Source organism: Mustela erminea, chromosome 5 (assembly GCF_009829155.1).
Source record: "Mustela erminea isolate mMusErm1 chromosome 5, mMusErm1.Pri, whole genome shotgun sequence".
Taxonomy (NCBI): domain Eukaryota; kingdom Metazoa; phylum Chordata; class Mammalia; order Carnivora; family Mustelidae; genus Mustela; species Mustela erminea.
Window position 1 is genome coordinate 108,333,349 of NC_045618.1, and position 26,419 is coordinate 108,359,767.

A 26,419-nucleotide genomic window follows, 5' to 3' on the forward strand; every position below is an offset into this window, starting at 1 on the left:
TGTTGACGTTATCTTGTGAGAAATTAAAAACTTTAAAGAATGAATTAGTAAATATTGATGTTAAAATTATTTTATTGATATGTTTTTTCCCCATCATTTTATACAAAGAGGAACACACTTTCCTTGGTAACCCTTCTCCTTTGTTCAATTAATTGAATTAATTGTAAATATAGAACTTAGATATAAAATGAAAATACAGTTTAGCATTAAAAAATATTGCATCTAATACAGTCTTTAGATTTAATTTTGAGGTTAGCTAGCTTTGCATAGCAATTGCTCTTGCATATTTTTTTTAGTCCTCAAAGTACTAAGTTTTGCTGCCTCATTGAGCTGCTATTGGCACGAAGTTCCCCTTTAATTCAGTGGAGCATGAAGCAAGATGTGAAACTGCCAATGTTGTATGTACATTGTGTATAATCTGGAGTTAATATTGGTTTTTGTGAGACCTCCCTCCCCCCCAACTACTTCCTGTTTTCTTCACCTGCAAGTCATTACTGCACATACTTTCTTCACTATTTAGATCATGTAACATAGTGGTTAAATAATCCTTAGCAATTTACTGTATTCATTAGAACAATTAATTATAACAGATTGCTCTAGAATATCAGCATGTTTTGAATTTCTGGTTTCCTAATTTTAAAAATTCTGTTACTTTAATTTTTTATAATAATTAAATTTCTTTGTTAAAATATGACTATACATTTTAGTCCTTATTGACTAATTGAAAGTATTTAATAAGTTTCTTCTTATCTTCCTAAATCCCTAATAAGTGAAAAAGCACATTCTATTTCTTTTTCTATGTTTGTTCATCTTTTAGATTCTATAAAAAAGATAATATTGGCATTTGTAAATATGTCTAGAACGCTTAAATCCTAAAATTATTCTCTGGATCTAATTTAAGCAAAGTATTACTTAATAGAACTTTTTCTCCTGTTTTGGGATTTGGTTTTTGTGCTAATGGTCACTTTTTAACCTTTGAAAAGCATTACATTATACTGTATGTGACAGGATTTTAATGTTATGGTCTTAATGTTTATGGCTTAGCATTTACCATAATGTTGCCCAAAAGTCCATTTATTTAATCCTAACTGTAAATTCAATTTTTTTTTTACAGTTTGGAAAAAGATTTTTAAACAGGTCCTGACTTATTAAATCTTTTTATATTCCTATTTGAAAATTCTCTTCAGTTAGGTCTTAAATTTTGTTAAGGGCTAATATTGTTGTCAAATGTAGTAGCTGATTTTTATTAGGAATATTGTTTGCCAGATGGCTTGCTTAAAGTCAGTTAAAATAATCTTTAAAAACTGGTCATTATAAAGCTTTTAATGAGTATTACAGGCAGTCTTATTAAAATTTCTTTAAATATTAAACAGTATACCTTCAGGCAATTAATGTAAGTTAGAGAACCTTTCAAGATAGACTGGAAAGCTAAGAAAAATTAAATAACTTGCAAAGCTGAATCTGCATGTTATGTATTCCTGAGAGCATGTATGTTCCCATAATTTATTTTACTCTGCAGATTTTGTTGTTGTTAGCGCTCCTGCTTAATTCTTATTTAGCATTCTCAAAGATTTTCAGACTTTGGCGTTTTGAATACTAAAATGGAATAAAGCAGATTGAAGTAAATTGTATGCCTTAATGTCAAAATTTGTTTTAGATTCCTAGAACATTTATTTTTTATTAAATTTCATTTGTATTACTAAGACATTTTAATATTCAGGCCCTTTTCTATGTGAAAGCAAAAGCAGGATTAAAACAGGCCGAAGTATTGATTAGCAACCTTTTTGAAGTGAACGCATCATCTTGCTTTTACACAAGGACATTCACTTACTAGAAGAAATACCAGGTATGGAAGAGCATTTGAGTCCACTTATACACTAAATTGAGAAGGAATGCCAAAGAAATTTATTTTTCTTCTGTTAGGTTTTACATATGAAAAGATAGTAATGGCTTTAATTAAATTAATTAATTAATTAGACAGACAGAGATCACAAGTAGGCAGAGAGGCAGGCAGAGAGAGAGGAAGGGAAGCAGGCTCCCCCCTTAGCAGAGAGCCCGATGCAGGGCTGGATCCCAGGACCCTGGGATCATGACCTGAGCCGAAGGCAGAGGCTTTAACCCACTGAGCCACCCAGGTGCCCTAGTAATGGCTTTTAAAAAGTACTTTGGGCCATAGCCATTTAAAATCTCTTAATTTTACATTTTATTTAAGATTCTTGGGGGGAGGAGCAGAGGGAAAGGGACAAGCAGACTTCTCACTGAGCACAGAGCCCAGTGTGGGGCTCACTGTCATGACGCTTAGATCCTGACCTGGTCTGAAATCAGGTGTTGTTCACCTGACCAACTGAGCTACCCAGGCGCCCCTTTTTAATACCACCCCCCCGATTTATTTATTTATTTATTTATTTGACACACACACACACACACACACACACACACACACACACACACAGAAATCACAAATAGGCAGAGAGGCAGGTAGAGAGAGAGGGGGAAGCAGGCTCCTTGCTGAGCAGAGAGCCCAATGCAGGGCTCGATCCCCTGAGATTCATGACCTGAGCCGAAGGCAGAGGCTTAACCCACTGAGCCACCCAAGTGCCCTAAAATTTTTAATGGAAATCTAGAATAGCTGCAGAAATTCACAGTATTATACTGTTACTAATGAAGAACTAATGCTTTATTGTAGAATATGAAAGATATTCAAGTATATTTTCATAGTATCTTTCATTCATTCTCCTTTATTATTGCTAAAGGCTCTAAGGCTCTATTTTATAAATACAATTTGTGTTCTTCTGTTGAAAAAAATTTAATCTTTGTAAATTTCTCTTGCAAAGCACTTCTTTTACCAAATCTTTAGGTACAAATGCATTCTAGGACAATTCTGTTGAAATAAATTGCTCGTTACTCAAATTACTTCTGTACTGTAGCCTTAAAACAGTTTCTTTAACTATGTTAATTAAGTACATTTGTGCCTTAAAAATATTCTTAAGTTGTAAGATTTGGAAAGAAACTTAGATTCTGCTATATTTTTTACTTTCATACTATGAAATGTATAACAGTATAGTTTTCTTTAAGGATTAAAGTCTAGGTATTTATTACTTTAAAAATCTGTAGGCCATTTGAAGAATATGTGTTTTTTGTAGGTAGCCTTGGTATAGGAGATAGAAATGTGTTTGTAACCTTCATTTTTGTTTACACATATAAAGTATTGTGTTTGTATATATTATCTCCTTCCTTCTTGGCTTTCTTGTGCATGTGGGGGTCTGCATACATTTAGTTTAGACCTTAGTGCTACAGCACTTTAAACATGTAGGATAACTTCATGTTAAACAGGATAAGTAAGCCTGTGTATAAAAATTTTTTAGTAATTTGCTTGTTATTAATATGTATGTGTGCAGATTTGTGTAAATAGTAGCTCTGATTTCATATCAGTATAAGATATTAGAAATATTTACTATCATTTTGTTAATTAAGAAAATCTAGAGTTAATTTCTAAAAATAAGTCCATAAAGGAGAAAATAAATATGTTTTTGCTTTTAGTTAACAATTATTCCGTTGTGCACAACAGAACAAGGATCATTTCCAAACAGCCTCAGGTGAAATATAATAGGAAACAATTGCAGACTGGTCTGAATTCACTGGTAGAAGAATGTGTCTTAGATAAACATCTGATCTAAGTTATAGTACTTTGTATTACTCTTTTTGTGATTAGCTCTTAATTTTTTTTAGTTTAATAAATATGGTTGGCTTTGCTAGATGAAATAAGGCCCTGTTATATTGTCTTTAATGTGGATTTTATAAAAATACTTTTTTGCAGGTTATTTTGATTTATGAATCTCAAACAGCCTTTTCTTATTATGGAATGTTAAAATTTTTTGTGAAGTGTTCTCCATAAAGTGAATATTTAGGTTGACATCAAATGCTTATGAAAAGGCATAATTTAAAATAAAAGACTTGTTGCTCATTAGTTTTTCCTTTTTAACTTTCATATTGCACTTTTACTTTTCTTACAGGAGAGTTCTGATCTCCCTGTTGCTCTGCTTTTGGCTCAGCATAAAGATAGATCTACCCAGTTGGAAATGCAACTTGAGAAACCAAAACCTATAAAACCAGTGACATTTTCCACAGGCATCAAAATGGTAAGCTCTATTTTAATTACTTGTTTGAAGAATGTATTTTAAGGATTGCACTTTATAACTTTATATTGATTTCTACAGTTAAATTGGAAGTTTCAGATGTTTAAGAACATTATCTCATCTAGGCTAGACATGTAGAAATGTGAAAACATGCAGTGTAAAGGGAAAAAGGAAAGAAATTGTTTTCAAAGTACACAACACAATTTGTTGTACATGATATTGGGTTTGTGAGTTTTTTTCTTATTCTACATAAACTTTTAAGCTGGTAGTGTAGAAAAACATTTTTTTAAAAAGATTTTATTTATTTATTTGACACAGAGATAGAGAGAGTGAACAAGCACAAGCAGGGAAAGCAGCAGGTAGAGTGAGAAGCAGGGTCCCTGCTGAGCAAGGAGCCTGATGTGGGGCTCAATTCCAGAACCCTGGGATCATGACCTGAGCTGAAGGCAGCTGCTTAACCAACTATGCCACCCAGGCACCCTGTAGAAAAACATTCTTAAAAGAAAGTGCAGGGACACCTGTGTGGCTCAGTTGGTTGGACGACTGCCTTCGGCTCAGGTCATGATCCTGGAGTCCCGGGATCGCGTCCCACATCGGGCTCCCGGCTCCATGGGGAGTCTGCTTCTCTCTGACCTTCTCCTCGCTCATGCTCTCTCTCACTGTCTCTCTCTCAAATAAATAAATAAAATCTTTTTAAAAAAAAAAAAAAAAAAAAAAGAAAATGCAGACTTCTGGTTCCCGGTATGGCATGTAAGAAGCTTGGATATTGCCATCCCATTCTAACAATGAGTAAAAAGCTGAACATACTGGGCGCCTGGGTAGCTCAGTGGGTTGAGCCGCTGCCTTCGGCTCAGGTCATGATCTCAGGGTCCTGGGATCGAGTCCCGCATCAGGCTCTCTGCTCAGCAGGGAGCCTGCTTCCTCCTCTCTCTCTCTCTGCCTGCCTCTCTGCCTACTTGTGATCTCTCTCTCTGTCAAATAAATAAATAAAATCTTTAAAAAAAAAAAAAAAGCTGAACATACTGAAAAATCCAACAACTTTTCTTAGATCCATGATTGAAGAGAGGTCACAAGGCAAACCACTGCCCTTAAAATTGGAGAGATCGGTAGAGAATACAGTGAATTACAACTTAACTAGAGTAGCAACCTCATGGGGAACTAGTGCTGGTATAGGTAAATCTATTGTAATTGTAACTGACAGATTGCTGGAGGCTCAGTGTGGACAGCCCTAAGAGTTCAGACCTCTGCTGGGGAACCACTTATTGAGGGCCCCTGTACTTGTGTGAGTTTTTACCTCTTGCATCTCTATCACATTCTCTCAGTGAATATTAGAGAAAAATCCCCTCTTGCTTTTAGCAGAGAAAAGGAAAAAGGAACAATTTTGAAATATACCAGAGCATTTTGTTCTTATTAAGGCCTACCCGCAGGAGAAACTATTTTGTCAGAGCCTAAACTACTGGAGTTTATGATAACCTGCCTGATGTAGGGGAAAGGAAATACTCTATTCCAGTTGCTCAAGCCTTCTGTATGGGAGAAGGGAAACAACACAACTTCAGCCTACTTTAACCATCCTGCCCTGACTAAGGGGAAGTGGGATGGGTTGAGAAGCACTTGTGAAGTTCACAGTCTTAAAAGCACAGGCTCTCCAAAGGACTGAGACCTGATCATAGAACAGTAAAATGCTCTGTCACCCCCACACCTCACCACCACATTGCTAAAGGCCTGTTTATAGTGGTGCCTCTTGCCTAGCCCATTATGCTTTGGCTGTCAAGAAAAAAAATTACAAAACATACCAAAAGGCAGAAGACACAGTTGGAAGAGACAGAGCAAGCATCAAAATCAGGCTTAGATATGACAGGGGTGTTGGAATAATCAGACTGGGAATATAAAACAATTGTTATTAATATGCCAAAGGTGCTAATGGATAAAGTAGACAACATATAAGAAAAGTGGGCAATGGTAAGGAGAAGGATGGAAATTCTGAGAAAGAGCCAGAAAGAAATGCTAGAGAAAAGAACTCTAACAGAAATGAGGATTAGCTTTGATGGGCTCATTAGTACACTAGACACCCTGATGAAAGAATCTATGAGCAAGAGGATACATCAACACACTTCTTGAAAACTGAAAATCAAAGAGAAAAAGACAAAACCAGAAAAAGACAAAACCAGGAAAAAACAAAACCAGAACAGAATATCCAAAGACTGTGGGACGACTATAAAAGGTGTAACACATGCATAATGGGAATACCAGGAAGAGAAGAATGAGAGAAAGGCACAGAATATTTGAAACAATAATGACCGAGAATTTATCAGATACTAAACCAAAGATACAGAAAGCTCAGAGGACACTAAGTAGGATAAATGCCAAAAGAACTACACCTAGGTGTATCATTTTCAAAAATCAGAAAACTGAAGATGAAGAAAAAAGCCACTTGTCTATAGAAGAGCAAAAAATACCTTGGGGAAAAAATACCTTGTCTATAGAAGAGCAAAGATAATAATTTTATCTAGCTTCTCCTCAGAAACCACACAAACAAGAAGAGAGTAGAATGAAATATTTAAGGTGATGAGAGAAAAAAATCACCAACTTAGAATAATGTACCATACAAAATTATCTTTTAAAAGTGAAGGAGAGGGACACCTGTGTGGCTTGGTTGGTTAAGCGGCTGCCTTCTGCTCAGGTCATGATCCCAGGTTTCTGCGATCGAGTCCCACATCAAGCTCCTTGCTCAGCGGGGGAACCTTCTTCTCCCTCTGTCTGCTTCTCCTCATGCTTGTGCATTCTCTCTCTTTGACAAATAAATACAAATCTTAAAAAAAAGAAAAAAAGTGAAGGAGAAATTGGTGTGCCTGGGTGGCTTAGTTGGTAAAGCATCCAAGTGTTGGTCTTGGCTTGGGTCATTGTCTTAGGGTCATAGGCATGAGCCCCACCTTGGGCTCCTATGCTCACGGGGGAGTCGCCTCTGCTCAAGGATTCTCTCTCCCTCTGCCTCCCCTCTGCTCTTGCATGCATGATCTCTCTTTCTAAAATTAAAAAGTGAAGGAGAAATAAAGATTATCAGACAAACAAGGAGTCTTTTGCCAATAGGCCTTCCTTGCAAGAAATGTGAAAAAAAGTTCTTTTAGAGCTAAGGAAAATGATACAGGCAGAAACTTAGATCTATTTAAAGGAAGAACATCAGAGCAGAAAAGAGTGAAGGTAAAATAAAAACTGGTTTGTTCTTAATCTAACAGCAGTTTGTTTAATAACAATACTGTATTTGAATATGTTTGCTTATGTGTATGTGTATACACAAACATACACACACTTGCTTATATATAAGTAGTGAATGACGATGATGCGCTTATATATAAGTAGTGAATGACGATGATGCAAGATACAGGAGGAAGCAGTTAGAACTATCTTATTATAAGGTAGTCACACACCCATTTTTTTTCTTCCTAACTGCCCATTCAGGTACCCTTTTTTTTTTTTAAGCTTTTGTTTATTTTTGCGAGAGAGAGAAAGGGAGAGAGAGAAAGCATTCGTGGGCCCACGAGTAGAGAGGAGGGGCAGAGGGAGAAGCAGACTTGATCCCAGGACCCTAGGATCATGACCTGAGCCGAAAGCATATGCTTAACCGACTTAGCCACCCACTCACTAAGCTACTGTTTTTTGATTTTTAAAATTGCCTATCTTGTTTGTCATATGTGTGCCGCCTATTAGATTATAACATCTTGAGGGCAGAAGCTGCATATTTAAACTTTGTTTTATATGATTATGAGTATGTGAGTACCTGAATAATACAAAATATCCCTGATCAATTTTAAATTTAGAAATTTAGGAAGTATTAATACATTTTTATATAATATGAAGAAAAAAATTACTCATTAAGGAATTATGAAAGCTTTTGAATTAAGAGACAGTACAGAGAAAAGAAAATAGGCATGGAAAGACTCAGGAACAAGGGCATTACACTTCAGCTTTACCACTTACTAGGTGTCTGTGCATGGGTAAGATATTTCTTTGTTCTTTCTGAGTTTGTTTCCTCATTGGTGAAGTTGAGGTAATTTTTACTTTCTATGATTATTTGGAGGATTAAAAATGTATATACAAAATATTAACCAAATGTATCTTTAATGTTATCCTTTTTTTTTTTTTTTTTTTTTTTAAAAAAAGAGAGGGAGAATTGGGGGAAGATTGAGAGGGAGGTAGAGGGTCAGAGGGAGAGAAAGAATCTTAAGCGGGCTCCATGCCCAGTGCAGAGACTGATGCCGAGCTTGATCTCATGACTCTTGAGATTATGACCTGAGCCAAAACCAAGAGTCAGCTGCTTAACCAACTGTAACACCCAGGTGCCCCATCAGTAATGTTTATTGTTATTATTATAGTTAAATATCTAAGTGAATTACATAATTTTTTTTTTTACTTTGTATAATTAGGCAATAACAGATTTCTAAGATTCCTGAATTTGAGGGAATTTTATGATGAATTTGTTATTTTGATTCTTCTATAAATCCGTGGTAGTTCTGTGACCATAATGTTTTAAAGTTTTTTAAAATTTATTTTTAATTAGTATATATATATATATATTTTTTTTTTTAAAGATTATTTATTTATTTATTTGACAGAGAGAAATCACAAGTAGATGGAGAGGCAGGCAGAGAGAGAGAGAGGGAAGCAGGCTCCCTGCAGCGGCTTAACCCACTGAGCCACCCAGGCGCCCTTTAATTAGCATATATTAAAGGTCATTCTTTGTGATATTCAGGGACTTCACAAATATACAGTTGTATATCTACCACCATAGTCATAATATAGAGTAGTTTCATCCCTCCTCAAAATTCCTTTGTTCAAAATTCCTTTGTTTCATTTCAAGTCAGCCTGTACTTCTAGCCCCCTAGCAACCAGTGGTTTGTTCTGTGTCTCTACTGTTTTGTGTTTTCTAGAATGTTATGTAAATGGAATCATACATACAGGCCTTTTAGGTCAAGCTTTGTTAACTTAGCAACATGTATTTGAGATCATTGCATGTTGTTGTTGTTCCTTTTTGTTGAGTAACCAGTTTCTTTCTTTATCAGTTGAAGGATATTTGGATTTGTGTTTTGTTTTTTAATGATTATGAGTGAAGCTGCTGTAAAAATTTGCATGCAGTTTTGTGTGTACGTAAGTTTTTGTGTCTATTGGCTAAATATTAAGAATGAAATTGGAGAATTATATCAAAGTGGCTGTACCAGTTTGCATTCTCACCCACCTTTTATGAGTGTTCCAGTTGCTCTGTTTCCTTGCCAATGCACAGTATTTTGTGTTCTAAAAGTATTGTATGCGGGGTGCCTGGGTGGCTCAGTGGGTTAAGCCTCTGCCTTCGACTCAGGTCATGGTCCCAGGGTCCTGGGATCGAGCCCTGCATCGGGCTCTCTGCTCAGTGGGGAGCCTGCTTCTTCCTCTCTCTCTCTCTCTCTGCCTATCTGCCTACTTCTGATCTCTGCCTGTCAAATAAATAAATAAATCTTTAAAGAAATATTTTATGTATTCTAAACAGGTGTGTAATATTATTTCCATTATGGTTTTAGTTTGGATGTTCCCGATGACTAGTGAAGTTGAGCATCTTTTCATGTGCTTATTTGCTATCAGTTTTTCATTTGCTCTTAGCATTTACTTTTTTTTTGCCCTGTTATTTTTAATTAATTATTTTTATTAACATATAATCTATTATTTACCCCAGGGCTATAGGTCTGTGAATCGTCAGGCTTACACATTTCACAGCACCCACCATAGCACATACCTTCGCCAGTGTTCATAACCCAACCACCCTTAGCATTTACTTTAATACTTCAGGTATCATTTTAGAAAAGGTTGTGACCTTATTGTTTATTCTTTTTTCTTCTTCCCTCTCTTACAACTTTTTTGTTTTGTGTAATGTAGTGTATGTACACAGAAGTACACAGACCAAAATATATAGCTCAGTGAATTAAGATGTAACTATCACAGAGGTAAAAGAAAAAAGTATTGTCAATGCTCTAGAAGTCTGCCGTACGACTCCTTAGACTTGGTTAGTACCTGTTTTTTTCCTCGAAGTAGTCACTCTTCTTCTTCTTCTTCTTTTTTTTTTAAGATTTTTAAAATTTTCTTTTGAGAGAGAGAGAGCGTGAATGAGGGGAAGAACAGAGAGAGGGAGAAGCAGACTTCTCACTGAGCAGGGAACCTGATGCGGGACTTGATTCCAGGACCCTGGGATCCTAACCTGAGCCAAAGGCAGACGTTTAACTGACTGAGCCACCCAGGTGCCCCAAAGTAGTCATTCTTCTTTTATGGCTTCTTCTTGCTCTTACAAATAGCTTTAACATCTAAGCATATATGTCTTAATCTGATTAATGTTGGGCCTGTTCATGTTATATTTGTGAGACTCATCCATGTTTTTTGCATATAACTCTTTTTTTCCTCTTTTCATTATTGGATAATATTGGAGGAATATACTACTATTTATCTGTTCTACTGTTGCTGGATGATTGGATACCTTTGAGTTTTTGGTATTATGAATTATGCTAATATGTTAATATATGTTTCTTGGTGCACATTTACACACATTGTTTTGGTGGCTATTTACCTAAGAATAGAGATATCAGGTCATAGTAAATATGTTTGTTCATTTCAGGCAATGTTGCCAGATCATTTTCCAAAGTGGTTTTTGCCAGTTGTACTTCTACCAGTAATGTTCTTGTTGTTCCACATTTTTGTCAACACTTAATGATTTTCTGTCTTTTCCAGCTTTACTATACTGGTGGGTATTTAGTAGTGTTTGAATTGTGATTCTAATCTGCATTTTATTTTGCTGATCACTGAGCATTTGCTATCCTATTTTCTGAAATGTCTGATCAAGACTTGCTAATGTGTAGAAGTTTTTTATGTGTTCTGAATCTAAGCCTTTTATTAATTATATGTGTTGTTGGAATTTAAATTATTTGCTGGGTCATCTGGTTGGCTCAGTCAGTGAAACATATGACTCTTGATCTTGGGGTTGTGAGTTCAAGCCTCATTATTTGGTGTAGAGATTACCTCAAAATAAAATCTTTAAAAAATTATTTGCTGTCTCTCAAGGGATAAGGATTCTTGGTTGTGTGATTTCAGTAGTGGCATTTGTAATCTTTTTTTTTTTTTTTTAAAGATTTTATTTATTTATTTGACAGACAGAGATCACAAGTAAGCAGAGAGGCAGGCAGAGAGTGAGAGGGGGAAGCAGGCTCACCGCTTAGCAGGGAGCCCGATGTGGGGCTCGATCCCAGGACCCTGGGATCATGACCTGAGCCGAAGGCAGAGACTTTAATCCACTGAGCCACCCAGGTGCCCCGGCATTTGTAATCTTTTGCACAACTTCATACTTCTATTCCAATTTGTTCTGAGAAATGAAAGTGTTTTTTTTTTTACCTGCCCCCCCCCCCCCCCCCGCCCTCCAAAACCCACAAGCAATTTAGGAAAAAACAAGAGTTTTTTCATTCTGCGACTTATTTGTTTTCACTTTCTTGAGGGTATTTTTGATGCCTTTATTGTTTTACTTTTTTATTATCTACCTGGAATTTTTTTTTTTAATATGGTGTATGATAGGTGATCTAATTACTTTAATGCTTGTTGAGATTCATGTAACCTAAGTGTATGATAGAGTACCTATTATTATTGTTTGCTGTAACAACTCAGCTTTTGGTTCAATGGCAGGTGAAAATTTTAAATGTTGCAGTTTTTATGTGAATTTATTAAGATTACTGAATGGGGAGACTGAAGAAAATGTAGATGAGAATCCAATGTTTATGTAGTTGAATGTTTTTATACTCTTTGGAAAAGCAATCCTAAAATACAGAATGAAAGTAACATTTATTGAGCACCTATATCCCAGGGGTTGATTTCATTGAGCAAGTGTTGGTAAGGATGCCAACATTGCTTAGAACTTTGTGACTTTTGATAGTTCTTTTCAATATAAGTTGTCATCTTTTGTTTTTATATCTCCATGAAATGGTATTCTTATTTTTGCAGATGTGAAAACTGAGTCTCAAAGAAGTTAGATCACATTTAAAAGATGACACTAAGACTCATTCTCTTTCTGTTATACCTCTTTATTTAATTAATGAGAATATTAAGAAACAATTTATAAATTCTACTTCAGGTGTCTTTGTGATTTAAAGAGAGCTAGGATTTGAGTTATTGCTTCTAACAGTGGGCTAATTGTGTGGACTGGGTAATGTAAGGGACAGGAGCCAGCACAATGACTTTTTCTTTTCCTGATCTGTTCTACTTAAAGAATGTCCAACACAACAAATGAACTCAGATATACTGAACTTGGAGAAGGTCCAAGGAAGACATACAAATGTGATAAAGGGTTTTAGAAATAGATCCTTTGAGATGTGACCGAGAAGACTAAATTTATTTATTAAACCCAGAGGAAGATAAAGGGCTAAAAATTGGTGTAATATAATGAGTAAGAAATTAGGATTTAATTATTATGTATTGAGATATGTAGAGTTGAGACAAGGAAAGATTTTGGTTAGGGATGTTTACATATATTGTACATGATGAATCCTTTGAATTATATTTCCTAGGAATTAAACTCTCAGTGGGAGGGGACATATTAGGGGTAGAATCTTAGAAAATTATTTGTAAATTTGTGACTTGACTTTCTTAGAGATTTCCACTTAATCACGGTCTTATGCATGAATAGGAGAGACTTCATTTTTTTTTTTTAAAGATTTTATTTATTCATTTGAGAGGGAGAGAGAGAGAGAGACAAGAGAGTACCAAGAGGTGGAGGGAGAGGGAGAAGCAGACTTTCTACTGAGTTGGGAGCCCAATGTGGGGCTTGATCCCAGGATCTCGACGTCATGACCTGAACTGAAGGCAGACACTTAACCATCTGAGCCACCCAGGTGCCCCAGGGGAAACTTCATTTTATATATATTTTATCTTTTCTGCGGTGATAGTTTTGAGTCTTTTTTTTTTTTTTTAAGATCTTTTTTTTTTTTTAACTAATCTCTATACCCAGTGTGGGGGCTCAAACTTAGAACCCTGTGATCAAGCTTTAAATGCTTTACCAACTGAGGCAGCCAGGTACCCCTGAACTCTTAAAATAAGAGTCCAGTGTTGTTTCCCAGTCAAGCATTAGCTATTTTAATTTCATTGTTTTAAATCCCAGCAATATAATTTTAGGGTCTTCTATTTCTTCTTCATTTCATGAGTAATTCTTGTTTTTTCCCCAAAAGAATAGATCTGGCTACTATTCCTGATTATATCATTCTCAGGTGAATTTATGAATAGACTTCAAAAAACCAGGGTTTTACCCCCATTTGTTGCTAATTTGTGTAGTTAAATCATTAAATATCCATACAGAAAATCAAGTAACTAAGTCTTAGACTTGTCTTTTTTTGGCGGGGGGGGGGGGGGTAGAGGTAGAGGGAGAGAGAGAGAATCTTAAGCAGGCTCTATGCCCAGCATGGAGCCAGTCACAGGGCTGTGTTTCCTACCTTGAGATCATGACCTGAGTTAAAATCAAGGGTTGGACGCTTAACCGGCTGAGCCACCCAGGCACCCCATCAATCTTTGGGAGGGAAAAAAGCCGCATTGGTTGGGTCATAAAATTAGGAGCCAGACTCTAAGGCTGGGAATATGGTGCTTTTTCAGATAAGATGGTGTTCTAAACATCACTGTGCTTTTGTATGCAAACTGGAAACAAACTAAGTCACAAAGGTAACCTAAGAATTACTTCTAAGTATAGCTTTTGGTCCTTTGTGGGTGATTACTGGGGAGTAGTTTAGGAGAATCTGCTATTCATTGCTAAAGGGGAAAGTTGTTTGAGTATTTTAACCCTGATGTTTAAAAAATTTTATATAATCTATGGGTAAGCGAAAACAGAGCTCATTTGTGGTATACATTGACTTTGCTGATCGCAACAAATACTATTTAGCTATTTATGTCAAGCATTGTGTATTCCTCTGATCGCATTTGAGATTAAACTCTTTGTTAAAATGTTACAGAAAATTAATGTCTAGTTGTATCTGAAATAAAATATTGTATTGAATAGTCACTTTTGTCCTATAAAGCTATAAATTTGAACCAAATAGCTTAAGACTATTATGCCTAAAAAATGAAAAAATACTTGACCAAATGTTATTAATCCTGTTTTTTTAAAAAAGATTCATTTATTTAGTTTAGAGATAGAGATAGAGAGAGAGAGCTCACAAGTGGAGGGACAAGGAGAGGGAGCTAAATCCTCAAGTAGACTTTCTTGTTGAGCATGGAGCTCAATCCCAGAACCTTGATGTCATGACGTGAGCTGAGAATAAGAGTCAGATGCCTAACCCACTGAGCCATCCATGGGCTCCATTATTCCTTTATTTATTTATTTTTTTATTTGACCGAGAGAGATCAGAAGTAGGCAGAGAGGCAGGCAGAGAGAGCCGGGAAGCAGGCTCCCCGCTGAGCGGAGAGCCTGATGCAGGGCTTGATCCCAGGACCCCGAGACCATAACCTGAGCTGAAGGCAGAGGCCCAACCCACTGAGCCACCCAGGCGCCCCTTTTTTTTTTTTTTTTTTTTTTTTTTAAGATTTTATTTATTTCAGAGGGGTATAGGGAGAGGGGGAAGCAAGCAGACTCTCAGCCAAGCAGGGAGCCCTTATGTGGTCCCGGTCCCAGTCCCAGGACCCTGAGATGATGATCTGAGCTAAAAGCAGATGCTTAACTGATTGAGCCACTCAGACACCCCTAATTCTGTTTTTAATAGACAGTTTGCACTTAGGTAGCAAATCAAAGTGTGGGAACCAAAGAAGTCATGTGTCCTTTATCAAGTCTTGTGAAAATGCAAGTAGTATTTGAATTCTTTTTGTTTTTATCTTTAAATGTGTTTTCAAATATTAGTAAAATTAGCATTAAAATAGCCTTATCAGTTGTTATGCATTATGAAATCCATCCATACATAAGTGATTGAGCTATTTATTACTTTCTCTCTTTTTTTTTTTTAAAATTTTATTATTTTTTTAAGATTTTATTTATTTATTTATTTGACAGACAGAGAGCCACTGAGCCTTTATTACTTTCTCTTAACAAATGTCTCTAGCTGGGACACTTGGGTGGCTCAGTGGGTTAAAGCCTCTGCCTTTAGCTCAGGTCATGATCTCAGGGTCCTGGGATCAAGCCCTGCATCAGACTCTCTGCTCAGCGGGGAGCCTGTTTCCTTCTCACTCTCTGTCTGCCTCTCTGCCTACTTGTGATCTCTGTCTGTCAAATAAGTAAATAAACTCTTAAAAAAAAAAGTCTCTAGCTAAAATAAATAAATAAATATCTCTAGCTATTTTGTTATTTTGACAAAATTGTAGTTTATTCTAATTTTCGCCATAAATATCTTCAAAGAGTTTATAGGTAAGTATATAGAAGTTTTGTTAGTTCGGACCTATTTTTTTTTTTTTTAAAGATTTATTTATTTATTTGACAGAGAGAGATTACAAGTAGGCAGAGAGGCAGGCAGAGAGAGAGAGGAGGAAGCAGGCTCCCTGCTGAGCAGAGAGCCCGATGCGGGACTCGATCCCAGGACCCTGAGATCATGACCTGAGCCGAAGGCAGCGGCTTAACCCACTGAGCCACCCAGGCGCCCAGTTCAGACATATTTTGAAGGAAATGAAGATTCTTTTTTTTTTAATTTTTAATTATTATTATTATTTTATAAACATATAATGTATTTTTATCCCTAGGGGTACATGTCTGTGAATCGCCAGGTTTACACACTTCATAGCACTCACCATAGCATATATCCTCCCCAATGTCCATAACCCCACCACCCTCTCCTGAGCCCCCTCCCCCCAGCAACCCTCAGTTTGTTTTGTGACATAAGAGTCACTTATGGTTTGTCTCCCTCCCGATTCCATCTTGTTTCATTTATTCTTCTCCTACCCCTCAAACCCCCCATGTTGCACCTCTACTTCCTCATATCAGGGAGATCATGTGATAGTTGTCTTTCTCTGATTGACTTATTTCGCTAAGCATGATACCCTCTAGTTCCATCCATGTTGTCGCAAATGGCAAGATTTCATTTCTTTTGATGGCTGCATAGTATTCCCATTGTGTATATATACCACATCTTCTTGATCCATTCATCTGTTGATGGACATCTAGGTTCTTTCCATAGTTTGGCTATTGTAAACATTGCTGCTATAAACATTCGGGTGCACGTGCCCCTTCGGATCACTACGTTTGTATCTTTAGGGTAAATACCCAGTAGTGCAATTGCTGGGTCATAGGGTAGTTCTATTTTCAACATTTTGAGGAACCTCCATGCTGTTTTCCAGAGTGGTTGCATCAGCTTGCATTCCCACCAACAGTGTAGGAGGGTTCCCCTTTCTCTGCTTCCTCGCCAGCATCTGTCATTTCCTGACTTGTTAATTTTAGCCATTCTGACTGGTATGAGGTGATATCTCATTGTGGTTTTGATTTGTAGGAAATGAAGATTCTTATAAATTTGGATAATCCTATGCTTGAGTACTTTAATAAGTAAACCTTTTATAAAATGAATAGTTGCTCATGATTAAAATTGTAAATTTGAATTTTATTATTTTAAAATTATTTAAAATGGGTTGTCCATATGTTATTATTATAAGGGGTTCACATTGTGGCTCCTCTACTATATACATTCTAGCTTTATGACCTTGGAAAAATCAGTTAACCTGATAAAGCCTTAAGTTACTCAGTTCTTTTTTTTGTTGTTGTTCTTTTTTTTTTTTAAAATTAAAAATATAAAAACAAGTTTTAAATAAAATCCCAGTTAACATACAGTGTAGTATTAGTTTCATTTATACAGTGTAGTGATTCAGCTCTTCCATACAATGTCCAAGGCTCATCTCAGCAAGTGTATGCCTTAATCCCCATCACCTATTTTACTCACCCGCCATCTACCTTCCCTCTGGTAAATATTAGTTTGTTCTCCATAGTTAAGAGTCTGTTTCTTGATTTGCCTCTCTCTTTTTCCCATTTATTTGTTTTGTTTCTTAAATTCCACATATACGTAGGAATCATATAGTATTTGTTTTTCTCTGACACACTTAGTTGGCTTAGCAGAAAATCTCTAGCTTTGTCCATGTCTTTGCAAATGGCAAGATTTCATCTTTTTTTTTTTATGGCTGAGTAATACTGCATTATATGTATGTAAACATACATGTATTTTTATATATGTATGTATATACATTCTACATCTTTTTTATTCATTTATCAGTTGATGGACACTTGGGCTGTTTCCATAATTTGCCTGTTAAAAATAACGCTACTATAAACATTGGGGTACATGTATCTCTTTGAGTTAGTATAGGGTTGTTGAGTATTTTTTTGAAATAATTATGTAAAACTCAAAATTCCTAGCCCATTGTAAGTATAAATGGGTATAGATATAGGTAAAAACTATAATAGACCAGTGAATTTTATTGTAGATAGGGTTTGTGACTTTTTAAATTTATGCCATATATTTTTTACTGAATATTTTACTTAAAGTCCCCCAAATGCCTTTAGAAACCTTTTTTTATACTCCACATTTCTAGATAACATTTCAGTTGTGCTATGGACATATAAGAAACTGAAATATTTGTGACTATAGTTGGTGAGACATAGAAATAACTAATTATATACTGTGAGCTTTATATTCTTTCCCATGCCTTACCATGGTGAAGGGAAAAAAGCAGTTAATGCTCAAACTATTGACTATAGAATTTATTGCAGTGGCTGAATTTATTCCAGGAAACTTGTCTTATGGCCTGGACATGAGCATAGGCAGAAATAATGAATCAGGGAGCTATGAGTTATATCAGTTATTTTGATTATAATAGGAACAAGTTAAAATCAGTAAGATATGAATAGAAACTTTGATCCTTTAATCGTGGTATGGAGGACTTTCTAGATATGTGAAAATGTGGAAATACTCTTAGTCTGGAATGCAGAAAGAATGGTTTCCTGATTGAATTAATATAATAAAGAAGCATTTTTCTACAGTGTTTTATACACTTTATTTTGTATTGCTTAAGGTAATGAGACAAATTTTTCAGTCTTACAGATGCTTTTATCAGGTACCAGTCAGCCTATCACAATGGGGTTTTATCAAGTACCTATTACCTTTGCAGGGCAATGTTAGCTGCTGGTGTTGAAGATAGGATAATTTTAAAAGTGGGGAAAAAGAAGGAAGATGTGATTAAAGCAGTCCCTGAATATTATTTCATTTAATCCTCACAAATATCTTGCAAGATTGATAGTGATATCACTGTTTATGAGGAAACATGATGACTCAGAAAAATTAAGTCTCCCATACTCATAATTCTGCTGAGTGGGAGAACTAGGAAAGGCTTTGGCAAGTCTGACAGATTTCAAGTGTTTCCTCCTACTTTACCTTAGTGGTCTTTGTCATCCATAAGTTGATTTTCTAAGTGGGACGTAAAAACTAATATGTATAAATTAACTGAATGGTATTGTTTCTAAATACAGTGAAGTTTTCTACCAAGGGACCCAAATTAAATAAGTCCTTGTGGAATATGGCAAACTAGAATTAAGCCTCGAGACATGTAAACTTTAAGAAAGATGGAAGAAGAAAGGCATTTCATATTTAAAATAGATATATAGGAACATTCTGAGCAAAGGAATGGAGGGAGTGAATTTAGCTTAGTTCATTCCATGGTTCCCAGCCAAGAGTTTTCTTCTGATGAACCTGCACAGTAATTTCAAAATGCATATCCTTTCTTTGGTTGCTGAGGTTATGCTATGAAATTCAAATACCTAGAATTATTTTCACATGTCAATAAGAGCTTTTTAGTAGTAATCAGTAGTAATAAGTTAAAGGTTACTAAAATTGATACTTGGAAATGCTGAAGTAAATTCATTTTTTTGTGTTTGCTTAGGACTATGATATATACAGTATTTTCCTGAGAAGTCTGGCTGCCACAAATGTTTGGCAGTCTTACAAGACTACATCTGTACATGTATGTGCATGACCAAATAATTTCTGCTGTGCTTGTCAGTGTGATACACTAAATTTAGTTAAGCAAATTTATTTTTTCTTTGTAGTTTTATCAGTGCACGAACAGTATTGTCTTGAGCTAATTTAGTATTCTTGTTACTGTTCATCTAATAATATTTGTAGGAACATTACTATTTGGACTATAGTGGGAAAAGTACTCTTAGGTTTTTCTTTTGTTGATCATTTTATTGTAAGTTCCTATATAATTTTACTTGTTATTTTGTTCATCTCTAATTTATTTCTATTACAGACTCCTTTATGTTAGAATATAATTTACCACACCTTCTGGGGCTGTGGCTAAGTTTGAAAACTAGAGATTATATTCAGTTATTTTTGGAAAGTCTCTTTTTAACTTTCTTAACATACGCAGTTGATGGAAAACTTATAATACGCTCTCATTCTTTCAGTGCCCTTTCTCCTCACATTTTTTGCACTAGAATCTTCTCTCTCTCTTTTTTTTTTTTTTGCTGAGGCACCTCCTCACAGCCTTCTGGCACCTCCTCACAGCCTTCACTGGGGAATGGAGAGTAGAGCTAAGAACATATTGCTGCTGTCTTGTCTTCGTCTTCATCAGAGCTTTTCCCTGGTGCCATGGCAGTCTTGAAATCTCCACCCAGCCCCTGCATTGGTCTCAGGGTGGTATAGGATTCATAACTCCTAGAAGCTTGAGCTTAGAGGGGTTAACTAATTTTAAGGAAAACAAAGGCTTTCAGCTATATCATAATTTAAATAAGATTCTCTGGGTTAGCAAAGCATCATAGCATGGCTGGTGGACTTATTAGCAAACATATGAAAGATGTTATTTATAAGTTGAGAAGTTCTTGTAGGATTTCTAGTACTGTTCCCTTTTTCATTCCTGATACTGGTAATTTACATCTTCTCACTTATTTTCTCTAGTCATTTTGAGTGGAGGTTTATCAATTTTCTTGGTCTGGTCAGAGAACCAGTTGTTTATGTTATTATTTATTTTCCAGTTGCTCTTCTATTTTCCATTCCAGTGATATTTACTCTTCATTATTTCTTTCATTCCCCTTAATTGGGATATAATTTGCTCTACCTTTCTATTTTCTAAATGTATAAGCTTAGATGATTGGTTTGAGACTTTCTGATTTTTTTTTATTACCAACACTTAATGGTATAAATGTTCTTTTAGCCATTTCTTTAGTTGCATCTCACACATTTGACATTTTATTTTGACAGTTTGAGTCCTCTGAGAGGCAGTTACAAGATAGATTTAAATGTGCAAGAAATGTGTTAGGGAAGATGCCTGTGAGAGAAAATGAGGAAGCTGTAGGAGACTGAGAAAATCATTAAATGGTGATGTGGGTTTGATCCCAAGTGAAGAAAGAAAAAAGGTTAGGTAGGGGCACCTGGATGGCTCAGTCGGTTAAGCTTCTGCCTTTGGCTCAGGTCATGATCCCGGGTTCCTGCGATTGAGCCCTGTTTTGGGCTCCCTGCTCAGTGGGAGTCTGCTTCTCCCTCTCTTCCCTGCTTGTGCTCTCTCTCACTATCTCTGTCTTTCTCAAATAAATAATAAATAAATAAAATCTTAAAAAACATTCTTACGAGGGAAGGCAACATTAAAAAAAGAGTTTGGGTTGAAGTATCTCAGACTACAGTATATTTTTCTCTTTTTTTTTTTTCGCTCTCTTGTTTTGTTACACTATAGTATATTACTAAGGAAAGTTTGGCAAGGCAGCTGGGGAGTTCTTGTGACAGAGATTTTGGCACAGGTGTGTGGTATTCCTGCCTCACTCAGTCATTGGCTAGAAGATGGCCTTAGTGCAAATGCGGAGCTGAATTTCAGAGTGTAGCAGCTGGGACCCTTAGCCCATTATGCTCCTGCAGTTGGAAGATGAGAGGTGCATTCATGTAGCCATCATAGTTGTGTTTTCATTTTCATTTAGTTCAAATAATTGAGTAATTTTTGTTTTGATTTCTTGCTTGACCAGGGGGTTATTTAGAAATGTGCTGTTTAATTTCCAAATATTTCCAGATTTTCTAAATACCTTTTCGCTATTGATTTGTAGTTTAATTCCCTTGTAGTGAGAGAGCGTTCTTTGTATGATTTTAGACATCTTTGATATATTGAGACTTGTTCTCTAGCCCAGAGTATGGTCTATCTTGGTGAAGTTCTTTGTGAATTTGCAATGATTGTGTTATAGTCTTGGGCAGAGTACTCTGTAAATCTGAAGTTAATTGGCATTGTTAAGTCTTGTTTCCTCGTTGATTTTTTTTTCTTTTCTAATTGAGAGAGCAGTGTTGAAGTATTCTAGCATGATTGTAGATTTAAAAAAAAAATCAACTTTGCATTCTATATTTTCAAGCTCTGTTTTTAGTAGCCTAGACATGAATGGCAGAGGGAAAAGCAGATTCCCTGCTGAGCAGGAAACCTGAGGTGGGGCTTGATCCCAGGAACCTGAAATCATGATTGGAGCCACCCAGGTGCTCCTAACTACTTTTTTTTTATGTTAATATAGTCATTCTACCTTTTTGGTTGGCGTTTTCACGTATGAGTTGCTTTCTTAATGTGTACAGTTGGATCTTGTTTTCTATTCTCCCACACTGAATTCAATTACACATAAGTTATGGTGCTTGATATTGTTATAAAGTTCATCAGTGCTTTGCTGATTATTTTTCTAGTCTTCTTCTTTTTTTTTTTTTTTTTTTTTTAAAGCTATCATTTATTTGACAGAGAGAGAAAAATCACAAGCAGGCAGAGAGGCAGAGGGGAGGAAGCAGGCTCCCTGCGGAGCAGAGAGCCAGATGCGGGGCTCAATCCCAGGACCCCGGGATCATGACACGAGCCGAAGGCAGAGGCTTTAACCCACTGAGCCACCCAGGTGCCCCTAGTCTTACTTCTTTTGTGCTTTAGTTAACTACAGTTGCTGCGCTTTCAAGGTCACTGATTTTTTTTTTTTTAAAGATTTTATTTATTTATTTGACAGAGAGAAATCACAAGTACACTGAGAGGCAGGCAGAGAGAGAGAGAGAAAAGGAAGCAGGCTCCCTGCTGAGCAGAGAGCCCGATGCGGGACTCGATCCCCCTGAGATTATGACCTGAGCCGAAGGCAGCGGCTTAACCCACTGAGCCACCCAGGCGCCCAAGGTCACTGATTTTTACCTGGCTTAGTTATCCTTCTTGTTATTGTTTTTCTCTCTTTCTTTCTTCTTTTTTTTTTTTTTTTTAAAGATTTTATTTGTTTATTTGACAGAGAGAGAGATCACAAGTAGACAGAGAGGCAGGCAGTGAGAGGGAGAAGCAGGCTCCCCACTGAGCAGAGAGCCTGATGCAGAGCTCGATCCCAGGACCCTGGGATCATGACCTGAGCTGAAGGTAGAGGCTTAACTGTCCAGGCGCCCCTTGTTATATTTTTCATTTTGGGTAGTGCGTGTTTTAAATCTCTGTATATTCCATTTGAACCTTTCTTTTTTTTTTGAAGATTTTATTTATTTGAGAGAGAGAGAGAGCATGAAAGGGGCGAGGGGCAGAGGGAGAAGCTGGCTCCCAGATGAGCAGAGGGCCTGATGTGGGACTTGATCCTGGGACTCCAGGATCATGACCTGAGCCAAAGGCAGTTGCTTAACCAACTGAGCCAGGTGCCCCTGAATCTCCCCCCCCCCCCAAATTTTATTTATTCATTTGAGAGAGAGAGAGAAAGTGAGAAAGTGCGTGCATGAGTAGGGGGGAGAGGCAGAGGGAAAGGGACAAGCAGACTCCCCACAGGGATCCTGATGTTGGGCTCTGGGGCTCGATCCAGGACCCTGAGATGATGACCTGAGCCAAAGGCAGATGCTTAACTGACTGAGCCACTCAGACGCCCCTGAACTTTTTTTTTTTTTTTTAAACAAAAGATTTATTTATTCATTTTAGAAAACATGCCTGTGCTTGGGGAGGGGAGGATTAGGGGCAGAGGGAGTCAGAGTCCTAAGCCGACTACCTGCTGGGTGCAAGCCCCAGGAGGAACTCAGTCCCATGATGCTGAAATCATGGACTGAACCAAAACCAAGAGCCAGGAGTTGGACGCTTAACTGACTGGGCCACTCAGGTGCCCCTGAGAGTCTTTTTTTTAAATCGCCATTTCTCTCATCATGTTCATGTTTTTCCTCTACCTTCTTAAGCATGTAGAGCATATTTATAATAACTCTTTTAGTGTCCTTTACTGCTAATTTAATCAGTTTTTATTTCTGTGTCTTCTGTTGACTGATTTTTTTCTCCTAGTATGGGTCATATATTTTTGCATTGTTTTTGAATACTCAGGTAGTTTTTGGTATTCCAATAAATATTTCCAAGCTCTGTTTGGGATTGTAGTTAAGTCACTTATAATCTGTTAGATCCTTGCAAGGATTGTTTTTAAGCATCATTAGGGTATAAAGGAGAAGATTGGTAGGCTAATTTAGCTCCATTTTCAAGTTGATGCATTTAGAGGACTCTGCCTGATGCCCCATGTATTGAGACCTTTTACCTTGTTCTTTGAGAATATGAACTATTCTGATAACTGTGTGAACTTTGGAAATTGTGTGACCCTTTGGGTCCCAGGTTATTTTCTTGGCCTTTTAAAGTTTACACTTTGTCATGTCATATCAATATCCGAGCATAAATTAAGGACTTACTTTGTAGATTTCTAGAGCAGAATGGGCAAATTATAGCACCCAGACCAATCCCCCCTACCACCTGTTGCTCTAACAAAAGTTTTATTGGAATATAGCCATACTCATTCATTTGTATATTGTCTTTATTTGCTTTTATGTTTTAATGAGTTGAGTAGCTATGACAGAGATTGTATGGCCTACAAAACTTAAAATATGTGCCCTTTACAGAAAACATTTATTGACTCCTGCTTTAGAGTTTTCTTTCTGTGCAGCATTTTCCTCTCTAGTAATCTACCCTGGAAATTATTGCCACCCTGACATCCATGACATCTGATCTCAGTCTTTTGACTCCCTGGCTTTTTTTGGGTTCCTCACATATCATGGCCTGGAAATTGCCTCCATGTAGTAAGCTGGGGCAGTATAGGACTCACTTCATTTGCTTCCCTTCCCTTGGAGATCATAGTCCTGTACTGGCTGATAGTCATTTTCTAAAACCATTGGTGTGTGTGTGTGTGTGTTTGTACACACACACTGGGAAATGGGCCATTCAGTCATTATTATTGTAAAATGGCCATATGCAAGAAAAGCAGAATAATATTTTGAGATTCATGTTGTTTTGTTTATTAGGAATTACTTTTCATTGCTATGTGGTATTTTGTTTGAATATATAGTTTAGTGATTCTCTTATTGATGAATATCTGAGCTGTTTTGTTTTGTTTTGTTTTTATCTTAACAAAGCTGCTATACTTTCTTGGATAAACTCACCCAAGATTTTGTGAATCTGTCTTTTAATTTCTCTTGGGTGAAATACAAGTGAAATTGCTTATTTGTAGGGTAGTTATTTGTTAATTTTAGAAGCACATATCAGTCTTTTTCCCATTAGTCGTTACATAGTTTTATACTGTAACCCATAATATGAGAGTTTTGATTGTTCAACTTTTTGTCATCATTTAGTGCTGTGTGTTTTTAGCTATTTTGGTGGGTGTTTAACAGTATCTTACTGTAATTTTAATTTGCATTTCCTTTTGAACTAATGGTTTTGAGGACTTTTTCATTTGTTTGCCTTTTTAAAATCTCCCTTTGTGATGTCTCTTCATATCTTTTGTCTATTTAAGTAATTGGAATGGTGTCCTTTTATTATTTATAAAAGATTTAAAAATATGTCATATAGGAGTTTTTTGGTCAGATACTGTTTAATGAATTTCTCCTAGTCTACAGTTCACTTTTTTGGTTTTTTAATCATTATCTTTTGATGAGCTGAAGGTTTTAATTTTAAGGAAATCTAAATTATGGTACTTTTTTCTTTTAAGGTTCGTTCTTTTTGTATCTTCTGTAAGGAATCTTTATAGCCTTAAAGTCATAAAGATACCCTTTTGTTTAAAAGCTTTAGTGTTTTTGCTTTTACAGATAGGTCCCTGGTCCATCTTGGATTAATTTTTGTGTATGGTGTGAAGTACTTGTTGAGGTTCTTTTTTTGTGTATGGACATCATCCATTTATTCTAACACTATTTGCTTACAAGACTTTCTTTGCTCCATTGGATTGTTTGCATACATTTGGTACCTTTGTTTATAACCAATTGTCTGTATGTAAATGTGGGTTTCTTTCTGTTCTCTCTATTCAGTTCTTATAACTCCCTATCTTGGTTACTGTAGCTTACTAGTAATTCTTGAAGTCAGGTAGTGTAAGTCTCTGAACTTTGTTTTTTTTTCAAGATTGCTTTCCACAGATTCAAAATTTTATTTTATCTTTTTCTGTAGATTCAAAATTTGAGAGTCAATTTGCTAATTTTTACAAAAAGGGATTTTGTTGGATCTATAGATCAATTTGGGGTGAATTGAGATCTTAATAATATTAAGCCTTGAAGTCTATGAGCTTTAATTTTTAAAGTAGATATCGGCTATTTGGATTTTCTATATTTTTTTGTACATTGCATTTTTCAAGGAATTGGAGTGTATCACGATTTATCATATATACTGACATAAAGTTGTTTATAATATTCCCTCAAAATTCTTTTAATGCCTGTATGTTATAGTGATGATCATTTAAAAATTCCTCATATTCTCGCCTGGGTGGCTCAGTCAGTTAAGTGTCTGCGTTCGCTCAGATAATGATCCCAGGATCCTGAGACTGAGTCCTGTATTGAGCTCCTTGCTCAGTGGGGAGCCTGCTTCTCTCTCTGCCTTCCACTCCCCCTGTTTGTGCACGTGCTCTCTCTCTCTCTCTGAAAAATAAATTAATAAAATCTTTTTTTTTTTTTTAACATTATTTATTTATTTATTTGAGAGATCACAAGTAGGCAGAGAGGCAAGCAGAGAGAGGAGGAAGGGAAGCAGGTCCCCGCTGAGCAGAGAGCCTGATGTGGGGCTTGATCCCAGGACCCTGAGATCATGACCTGAGCCGAAGGCAGAGGCTTTAACCCACTGAGCCACCCAGGCGCCCCTAAATTAATAAAATCTTAAAGATAAAGAAATTCCAGGGTACCTGGGTGGCTTAGTGGATTAACCCTCTGCCTTTGGCTCAGGTTATGGTCTCAGGGTTCTGGGATGGAGCTCCGCATGGGGTTCTCTGCTCAGCAGGAGCCTGCTTCCCCCTCTCTCTCTGCCTGCCTCTCTGCCTACTTGTGATCACTCTCTCTCTCTGTCAAATAAATAAATAAAATCTTTGAAAAATTCCTGATATTCTCGCTTTT

General features: G+C 36.4%; 1 protein-coding gene across 1 annotated transcript in view; it reads left to right on the plus strand.

Moving 5' to 3' along the window:
• Positions 1–26,419, plus strand: part of MNAT1 (MNAT1 component of CDK activating kinase) — a 204,189-nt gene that overhangs the window by 80,553 nt on the left and 97,217 nt on the right. The window contains exon 6 of the mRNA XM_032344409.1: positions 4,014–4,139. Within this exon, the coding sequence (XP_032200300.1) occupies positions 4,014–4,139 (126 nt within the window). The remainder of the gene's footprint in view (positions 1–4,013; positions 4,140–26,419) is intronic.